The sequence below is a fragment of the Lycium barbarum genome, chromosome 11, assembly GCF_019175385.1.
Source record: "Lycium barbarum isolate Lr01 chromosome 11, ASM1917538v2, whole genome shotgun sequence".
NCBI classification, from domain to species: Eukaryota; Viridiplantae; Streptophyta; class Magnoliopsida; order Solanales; family Solanaceae; genus Lycium; species Lycium barbarum.
The window spans coordinates 112268684-112278788 of NC_083347.1; the positions used below are offsets into that span (position 1 = coordinate 112268684).

The window sequence follows — 10105 nt, forward strand, 5'->3', positions numbered from 1 at the left end:
GGATTGGAAGGACATGTTGTTTATTGCGATGCTTCAGGCGTCAGGCTAGGTTGTGTACTGATGCAACACGGTAAGGTGATTGCGTATGCTTCTAGGCAATTACAGAAGCATGAACAGAATTACCCGACCCATGATTTAGAATTGGCCGCAGTGGTCCATGCATTAAAGATATGGCGACATTATTTATATGGTGTCCATGTGGATGTTTATACAGATCATAAGAGCCTTCAGTATATCTTCAAGCAGAGAGAGTTGAATTTGTGGCAACGACGATGGTTGGAGTTGCTAAAGGATTATGATGTTGATATCTTGTATCACCCCGGAAAGGCTAATGTTGTGGTTGACGCTCTTAGCCGCAGATCCATGGGAAGTCTATGTGGAGTACGACAAGAAAAGAGAGAAATGACTTGTGAGCTCCAGCAGCTAGCTAACCTAGGAGTCCGAGTGATGGACTCAGGTAGCAGGGGAACTACTATTCTGAATTCAGCAGTCTCGTCGCTAGCAGCAGAAGTGAAAGCGTGAAAATATGAGGATCCCTTGCTAGTGCAGTACAGAGATACACTCCCTCAGAAAGAGGAATCATCATTTGATATTTCAGGAGACGGAGTCCTCCGATGTCGAGGTAGGTTATGTGTTCCCGATGTGGCAGGCCTGCGCCACCAAATATTGGGGAAATCTCACTGTTCCCGTTATTCTGTCCACCCTGGAGCGACGAAAATGTATCATGATCTTAAGTCTATATACTGGTGGAATGGAATGAAGAAAGATATAGCGGAATTCGTGGCTCGATGTCCTAATTGTCAACAGGTGAAGATTGAACACCAAAGGCCGGGTGGATTGTTAAAAGCTATAGAAATCCCGACGTGGAAGTGGGAAATAATTAACATGGATTTCATTACAGGCTTACCCCGTACTCGACGCAAGTATGATTCCATATGGGTGGTTGTGGATAGACTCACAAAGTCAACCCATTTCTTACCGGTCAGAACGACCTATGTGGCAGAAGATTATGCCAGGCTTTATCTTAAGGAGGTAGTGAGACTCCACGGCGTCCCGGTATCTATTATCTCCGATAGAGGTACTCAGTTTACAGCTAACTTTTGGAAGTCTTTCCAAGAGGGTCTAGGGACCCAGGTGCGCCTTAGCACGACATTTCATCCGCAGACCGACGGTCAGGCAGAACGCACCATCCAGACTCTTGAGGATATGTTACAGGCTTGCATGATAAATGTTGGAGGAAATTGGGATGACCATTTGCCACTCATTGAATTTTCTTACAATAATAGTTATCATTCTAGCATTCAAATGGCACCGTATGAAGCTTTATATGGGCGAAAGTGTAGATCCCCAATTGGGTGGTTTGAAACTGGAGAAGCCAAATTGATGGGGCCAGATTTGGTCCAGCAAGCTATAGAAAAAGTCAATCTCATACAAGATCGGTTGTTAGCGGCTTAAAGTCGTCAAAAGTCCTATGCGGATAATCGTCGAAGGGACTTAGAGTTCCAAGTTAAAGATTGGGTATTCTTGAAAGTGTCGCCAATGAAGGGCGTCATGAGATTTGGCAAAAAGGGGAAGCTTAGTCCCCGTTATATTAGACCTTATGAAATTGTGCGAAAGATAGGCAAAGTGGCCTATGAGTTAGACTTACCTCCAGATTTGGAGTCAGTTCATCCAGTTTTTCATGTCTTGATGCTTCGTAAATGTGTTGGAGATCCCACGAGGATCGTCCCAATAAATGATGTTCAAGTGAGAGAAAGGCTATCTTATGACGAAACACCCATTGCCATATTAGATAGGCAAGTACGGAGGCTTAGAAACAAAGACGTGACCTCAGTTAAGGTTCTGTGGAGAAATAACAATCGAGAGGAAATGACATGGGAAGCGGAAGGAAATATGCGATCCAAGTACCCACACCTATTTCAGCCTTTAGAAGAAGTCCGAGATGAGACGTCGAGATCATAAGGTATGTATGATTTATTTTTATGCTTTTGGGTCGTGTGTGGCCAAATTTCTATTGCTGTTATGTAGTTGCCCTGTGAGGCATTGTTATTGTGGGATGTTGTGACAGGATGGTAGTGCCACACTACAGAGGAAACTCTGGAGAAATTTTTGTAGAATTCCCCAAGCCTTTAACATTCGAGGACGAATGTTCCTAAGGGGGGTAGAATGTTACACCTCGGAAAATTTCCCGTTGGTACGCAAGTGAACGAACTAGTGATATGTGCAAGGAGTGTGAGTGTATAATGTTTCATGAGCAAGGTGCGTAAATGGACAAGAATGATTAGAATGAAAAGTCGAGAAATGTGAAAAGTTGAAAGTTGGCAAAACTGCCCAGCGATCGTAAAGTGCAAATACGGACCGTAAATTGGTATACGGTCCGTAAACTGCTAGGTCGTAAATTGGCATGCAAAAACATCAACTTTCTGCCAGTCGAGAAGATGGTTAAAAACGACCTGGTGGACGGACCGTAAAGTGATTTACGGCCCGTAAACCATGGTCGTAAACCACCATGCATGCAGCCCAAAGTTTCTGGTTCTGCTTAAGGTTAAAGACGACCACGAGGGACGGTCCGTAAAGTGGAATACGGACCGTAAACCTCCATGGACGACCACTGTTCACCCAACACAGATTTTCCAAGTCATTAAATATGAGGACCAAGACTTGTTTTATTTCATTTCTACATTACACCACTTCTCTCTACATTTATTTCCCAAGTTTTCAAGGATATTGGAGGATCAACAACATAAATAAGTGAATCAAGTGTAAGCAAGCCATTAAATACCATTCAAGTTAAGAAATGCAAATGGAGAAAAACTAGGGTTTGGCTCAAAGTGGAGTATTATCAACCAAAGCTTGTTCCTACATCATCCAAGGTATGATTCATGATATATACATGTTGTTTAAGATATTGGAGAGTTGAAATACTTGGGTTGTGGAAGGATATGGTAAAAATGGACAATGGGAGTAAAATGAAGAATGTGGATAATGTGAATGACTAATAGCCATTGTTATGATATTAATGAAGGTAGAAGCATTAACATTGGAAAGGAACGTGCAAGTGTAAACTAGTTCGACGAAGAGGTATGTGAGGCTAACCCTTCTTTCATAAGGCATGGGTTTTGGCCAAATTCCTAATTCCTCTATATGAGTATGTTGTCTCCAAATGATTGATATTCCGAGCTCATAAGCTCACAACCCTTGATATGTATGACGATTGTACTACGTACCTCACATGATGACTAAGCCTATGTGGTAGATGTAATGATAGCAATGACGATGATAATAATGATGATGCTAAAGGTGTCTACGGGCTATATTATCTATATATATATGTGTGTGTGTGTGCCTATGAAGGGCTATGATAAGACCCCGAGCTTATGGCGCCGGGTAAGAATATATGTATATGAATATGTATAAAGTATGTATATGACTACGTAACGCGCGCACACTTCTGCAGAAGGTACGGATAACCCTGAGCCTTGGTAGGGCCAGGTATGTATAACCTTGAGCCTTGGTTGGCCAAGTATGTCTGAAACACCGAACCTTATGGTCGGGTACGTTATGTATATATGTAAGTAGATATATAGGTAAATGCTATGTATATGAATATGAATGTGATAAGACTATGTACACAGATACGTATTAGGAATGAGAAGTCCCTATGGGTAAGCAAGCATGTACTACGATGATGATAATACTGTCTCCCTTCCTATGCTACTTCATATGCTGCTTATTATGCTTCTATATCGATGTTGATCATGCCTTACATACTCAGTACATTCTTCGTACTGACGTCCTTTTGTTTGTGGACGCTGCGTCATGCCCGCAGGTGCACAGGGAGACAGACTTGATCCATAGCTGCTCATTCAGAGATTGCATAGCAGAGCTCCATTTCATTCGGAGCAATAGCTTTTGGGCACTCATTCTTTTGTAATTATAATTACGGGCATAGCGGGGTCCTGTCCCGCTCATGTGATATATCATACTCTTAGAGGCTCGTAGTCATGTGTATGTGGGTAGAGATGTTTGGCCATGTCGGCCTATGTTTTGTTTATCCTTTGTTGACCTCGTCGGCCTTGTACATTTGATATGGCATAGATGCCTATGATATGCTAAATGATGATCGTCGTCAAAAGGGGCTAGTATGATTAATGACTGAAATGCATGAATTGATTTATGGTTCACCTAGATGTTATGCAATGTATGTTAAGGGGGTGCCCGGGTGGGGTAGCACCGGGTGCTCGTCGCGGCCCCCTAGTCGGGTCGTGACAATTTCAACCTGATTTTTTGCATATCTATCTTTGGATTTTTGTTACAGATGGAATTGCTTCTCTCATTTATGAATAAGGAAAGAGGTTTGAGCCTGCAAGCTATGGCATTAAAATGTCTCTGTTTCATTTTAGGCAAAGGAATGTATCAGTTCCCTGCCAGTTCAAATATGACTCTAAAGTTGCTTGGTCTTATAAATCAGTCTGATTTTCCACCAGCTTTGCATTTTGAAGCCCTAAGAGCTTTTTGCAAGGTATTTCCTCTTCATCTGTCAAATTTATGGTATTGGCATCATAGTAATACTGTTTACATTCTCTCACTTCGCAGATATTGCCGCCCAACCTAGATACAATTCCATGCACAGAGATCCTCACTATTTTCTCCAAGTTCATACAAATTGTCGAGTTCAGAATACTATCCCCAATTATCTCAGAGAGGGTTTTCGCTGTTCATGTATTAGCTAGTATTTTTGACAAACTTTTGGGAACACTGAAAGATGCAGCAGATGGAATTAGTTCAATTGTTGCATTTAACATGATTACTTTCACAGTCGGTCGCGTCTCCCAACTAATAAAGTTAGTGCTAGAGAATCCTCATCCAGACACGGAGGTGGAGCAGGAGATAAACAGTTTACTCCTTATTTTAGTTAATCTGGTTGAAGGACATCGAGATCTCTCTGGTATTGTACTGGATAAGAGCTGCATAGTTATTGAACATGTGGTCAGCATGCTCAATGAATTCACCGGCATGACACATTCAAGCTCAAAAGATTACCATATAACAGATCTTGACAGAGAGAACCATACATTAATTGCATCCAGAGTTTTGGTTTATGCATCCCAACTTCTGATAACTTGCTTTGAGTGCTGGATGTTTCCACTGCTGGTGCCACCCAAGTCTTTAACAGAATGGAGCACCTGGTTGAGCACGTGCACCAGTGCAACTTACTTCCTACTTATATCCGCCTAATATATCACCTCTTATTGCACTTCCATGCTGCATATCAGTGTATGTGGCTGGAGATAGGGGAAGATATGGTTTCTAATAGGAATTTCCGCCTATCTCGTTGTAGTTCTTTCTCACATGATGGTTCTCTTTCCCAGCATGAAATTCTTATTATTGATTGTGTGAAAGAAATTCTGTATAAAAAAGATTATTGGTCGTCTTATAAGCTTGGAAAATATGTTGCATGTCGTGGTGCATGGTTGGTAGCTGCCTACATATTTAGAGAATTAATACCTATGGTTCAATCTGATATCTGTTGTTCTTGGTTGAAATCCATAGCCCATCTTTCAGAACTGGAAAGGCAAGTCCAGTTGCTTGGGATTACTCTTTCTGGAAATACTGCTGGGAAAATTAAGACAATTAATCACATTGAAAATGTTGTCGGGGCCTGCAACAAGCTTTGTTCTTTAGAGAAAGCTTTTGATGCCTCTGTTTCTGGTCTTACTTATAGTTTCCAGAGATGGTTTATTACTTTAAGATCAAAGGTTGTTAAAACTGTAGCAGATTTACTTAAATTATTAAGCATGAATTCGTTTTCACAAGAAGCCACCACAAGTACTAAACAAATAGAGGAAAAGATTTTGTTTCAGCACTTGGAATCTTCGCAAGGACTCAGCTCTTTGTTGCAATTGCTTGCCCACACTTCTTCCCAGTTCATGAGGCTAGTAAAGGAATTTGATCTCTTAGCAACATCATGCATTGGCATGGACAGAAAAATTATGAAGATAGTTTCTGACCTTGGATTAAGTTGTTCGCTCTTAGCCTTCAGTACCGGATTAGCATTTTGTTTTGCCAGTTCCAATGCTAAACAAGACTGTAGTATATATGGTCTTGAAACCTCAGAGGAGCAATTTCGTACTCTGCTGGTTCATGACTTATTAAGGAGACTGGGGTATATAGACTTAGAAACTAGAAAAAATCTGCGGCAGCTTTTGAATTTCTGTCGAAGCTCTAGGAGTTGCTCAGTGCAAGAATTCCAAAATGAATTATCTACTACTCGTGTTGAAGCAAGAGATGTTTCTAAGCTTTGTAGATATTTCGTTTAGAGATTTCTTAATTTGCAAGCAAGTACCGTACATGACAATACTGGTATATCCCGAGCTCCTCATGATGCTCTGCAATTGCTGTTCAACATTATTTCCTATTGGATACAGATCCCTTTTCGGACTCCGAAACACTTTTTCCAATTCAGGTAACTGAAGTTTCTTGCGTGATTTTTCAATCATAAGAAGATTTGGAGCTATTCTTGAATTTATTGAGATATTCTAGTGTTGTTTGTATGTTTTATATATGGGAGCCTACTCATGCTTAGATGCCATTGTCCATTTTTATAAAATCGTTTCCGGTGGGATGGGAATACATAGCAACAGATCATTTGAAATAATAGTGGATTTGAGTGAAAACAACTTCTGAGAGCTGTTTGATTCAAAATATAATGATTCTATTGTTGACATTGTTTAATTTTGAGATTAGATAATACCAATCTGATATTGATCTATGAAATGGCAGGTCCCCCATTTCTGCTGAGCTTTTCATAACAAATGAAGATGGTAAAAGGATGGATGATATATCTGTCTTGTCAGGCTTTGAGATCCCTCTAACTCTGTGCATTCAACTAAGAAATATATCTCCAGACCAGCTGTCTCAGGTGTCAAAATTGTACTGCATCCTTCACTCACGAACATCCTTCCAAGTATTTAGTGCAAACGGGGATAAGAAAGTACCAGAGTCCAGCTGTCAAGCTTGGAAAAGTGATCACATGGTAGAACTTAATGACAAGCTATTGCACTTTACCACAGGTTCTACCAAGAGGGGTGGATTACATGCTATGGAAAGTGCTGAAGGGATTTATGCCGTGGATAAAGTTGTATTTTTTTATCCTAATGAGAAAGGGCAAGGATTTGCAGCCTGCTTGCTAGATGTTTCAGAATTTCCTGTGGGTTCTTACCAAATCAAATGGCACAGCTGTTGTATAGACAATAATGGAACTTACTGGAGCCTTATGCCCCTGAACACTGATCAGTTCTTCATCGTACATGAATCTTCTAATATTGGTCATGTTGTTAGGGTGCCATAGACTGCAGTTCTTTAGTTAGAGCCAGAAAGAAGTTGTTAATAGATATATTTATTGGCAGTTTATTATAATAGAAGAGTGAGATAAGATACTGTTTGACATGTCTGTTTATTGGAAATATTAATTCAACACTGAGGGCTCTTTGGACTTTTCACAAATATTAGCAACTCTACGTGTCTTTCAACGCTGCGTTCCAACAGCCACCACATCCCTATCCCTTGACCTTTGTTTATTTGGCCTTCCCATTGAGATCTGACAGTAAAATCCTCTGCTCAATTCATCTAGAATTATGTTTGTGCATTGTCTTTTCCGGTCGGACGTAGTGCTCCGGTTAGCATTTCTTCTCTGATATTTGTTCTTATTTTCTGTTGTTTGTAGGCCTGTAATTTTTCTGTTTTTTTCCTTTGTTTGTTCCTTGTGTTTTGTGCTCTGCATGTGTGTTCTATCTACTGAAAGGTCTGGGAAAATTATTATCATGACTGGTTCTATTTTTCTTTGTCAAGTATTTCAAGTATGTCTGTTGAACTTTGTTTTTCGGGAACTCTGGCTTTTCAGAGTTTCCAAAAGATTGTATTAGACTATAATTCCTATCTGTTGTAAAATTAAATTTAGTGGATAGCTTAAGTTTTCTCTTCTATGGATTTGGGTCAGATTCAGAGAGAGAATCTGTATTTGTTCTGTTATTTTCCCGCTATTATTAAGAATTTTTCACCTTTTTCCTCATTCCTAGCTTTCATTTTTCCTTTGAACCAGTTATATGCTGCCGAAGGTTACGAATTATGACACTAAATTAAACATGAATTGCTGAAGTGTAAGATGATTAATGATTCCCTTTACTTCCTCTATTAGTAGCAATTATTTGGTCTTATGGTAGGAAATCTGTTAGGTGCCTCACCGTTGTTTTTCGTATTCCCACTCTTCAGTGCTTGACAGGGGTTTCTCATGGCGAGTCCTAGAAAAATTCCTTTTTCTGATTGGTCAAATTTATTTAGGACATTTATTGGTCAGTATGGAATTTAAACAGGCTACTGCCCTTGATTTTGGGTTTTTATGATATTCAGTATCTCAAAATTTAATATATTCATGGTGCAATTGCAGGGGAGCAAAGAGATGTAGAAATGATTTTACAGTTATTAATTAATCTAAGCCTGTCTATAGCAGTCTGAAAGAAATCTATGGTCTGTAGCCATGTTTACGGAAACAAGAAAGGAAAAGAAATAGAATTAAGCTAGAAAATGGTTTTTCAGTATGGATTAGAAACTTGGCGGGGCAAATTTTTAAATGTTGGAAATTCTTTTAGTACTAGTAATATGCTATACTGTATTTTGTCACATGTAGCAAGTAGCAACTTATGCTTTTTTCTGGGTTCATGGCAGGTTCCCTTGATTGCCATCTTAGAGGATAATGGTAACTAAGTCTATTGTCTAAAAAATCTATAATGTTTATGGGCACAAGTATAGCAGAAAAAAGTCGAACATAGCTGATAGCCTGATACATTCTAATACATATCTTACACTTTTAAAGAGCGTGCTTTTATTTGCAAACAAGATGGAGGAATTGGAGTATCTGTGCTTTACAAGTGGGATTAGATCTTGGAATGAGAAACCTGCCTTTTTTTTTTACAATTTCTTTGATAAAACAACCATTGTTAAACAAGCGGTACTGTATCAACAAGGCTTGGAGACAATGATTTCCCTGTGATGCCCCTCTTGCTCTACAATCTTGCAAAATACCAAGCTATTTCTGCTGCTCTCTCACGGGAAGATCTTTCTCAAAGCACTGGGCGTTAGCGCTTGCACTTAAAATTTATGTTATTTCTGATGAGTAGATTCTCTTGTGAACTTTCACTTTCTCAGATACTTCTTTCATTGTAATCTTTACCGTAGACAATTTTCGAACTGATGCGTTGCTTTATGCACAATTTCGCATTACTGATGAAATGATTAAATTTCATCCTTACACTAGTAAAAGGAGCTGCTAGGCTTGAGCTACGGCATGTCGCCTCACCCTTCCGATATTCGCCATTCTTTTTCGGGTTTGGGGTAGCGATTGTGGGGGTGGGGAAGTGTTTAATCAATAGATGAGATCCTAATTTGGATGATAAGGACATTTTACTGTTCCAAAGCAGAAGAAAAAAAAGAAATTTTACTCGAATCCTCATGCATGGATGCCATATTTAGGTGTCTCAGCTATCAAATCTTGGGAGAGAGAACATCACCACATCAAGCCATGGAGTATCTATCCAAAAAAAAAATGTAGCATACTGATTAACTACTTACAAGTTGTCAAAAGGGCCCGGGAAGGGACACACCCCAAGGGGTGGTATTCCTTCAAGAAAGAGCTCAATCTTTTATTATACAAACTTTATTTATATCACATACTGACAGGGTATCATAGAGGATGGTTCATTCTTTTTTTTAAAACTCCTCAGTCCTCTATGATAACCACATTTATATATCATATACTGACAGAGTTCATAAAAGACTGATTCATTTCATAAAAAAAGAGTCCAGTCCTCTATGATAAACAACCCGGTATATATCTTCTACTGACAGAAATATCATAGAGAACAAGTTCATTCCTTCAGAAAAACATTCCTTAATCCTCTTGCCACATAATATATATCATATATTGACGAGTATCACATATGACTGAATACTCTTTAACTCTAGAAAAAATATCATTATAGTCGTTTCTGTTGAAATAGACCCTCAAAATTTAAAGAACTCCTCAAGATAATTGGAAGAAAATTAAAAT

The 10105-nt window shown here is 39.3% G+C and overlaps 2 protein-coding genes across 2 annotated transcripts; both read left to right on the forward strand.

Annotated features, from left to right (window-relative positions):
• The first annotated feature begins 4319 nt into the window (after positions 1-4319).
• Positions 4320-7744, forward strand: LOC132618983 (uncharacterized). The gene is made up of 3 exons (XM_060333967.1): positions 4320-4522; positions 4597-6466; positions 6784-7744. Exons 1-2 carry the CDS (start codon positions 4340-4342, stop codon positions 5236-5238), a joined length of 825 nt encoding a protein of 274 aa, XP_060189950.1. The 5' UTR covers positions 4320-4339; the 3' UTR covers positions 5239-6466; positions 6784-7744.
• On the forward strand, positions 5304-7351 carry LOC132620132 (uncharacterized). Its single transcript, XM_060334833.1, has 3 exons — positions 5304-6314; positions 6429-6466; positions 6784-7351. The coding sequence occupies exons 1-3, from the start codon at positions 5304-5306 to the stop codon at positions 7349-7351; spliced, it is 1617 nt and encodes a 538-aa protein (XP_060190816.1).
• Positions 7745-10105: the final 2361 nt, after the last annotated feature.

Bases quoted from the DNA above. Each gene is read 5' to 3' on its own strand.
- LOC132618983 (XM_060333967.1), top strand. From the start codon at position 4,340: ATGAATAAGGAAAGAGGTTTGAGCCTGCAAGCTATGGCATTAAAATGT. The intron at 4,523-4,596 runs GTATTTCCTCTT...CTCACTTCGCAG, and splicing joins CCCTAAGAGCTTTTTGCAAG to ATATTGCCGCCCAACCTAGA.
- LOC132620132 (XM_060334833.1), top strand. From the start codon at position 5,304: ATGGTTTCTAATAGGAATTTCCGCCTATCTCGTTGTAGTTCTTTCTCA. The intron at 6,315-6,428 runs GTTTAGAGATTT...TATTGGATACAG, and splicing joins CTAAGCTTTGTAGATATTTC to ATCCCTTTTCGGACTCCGAA. The intron at 6,467-6,783 runs GTAACTGAAGTT...ATGAAATGGCAG, and splicing joins AAACACTTTTTCCAATTCAG to GTCCCCCATTTCTGCTGAGC.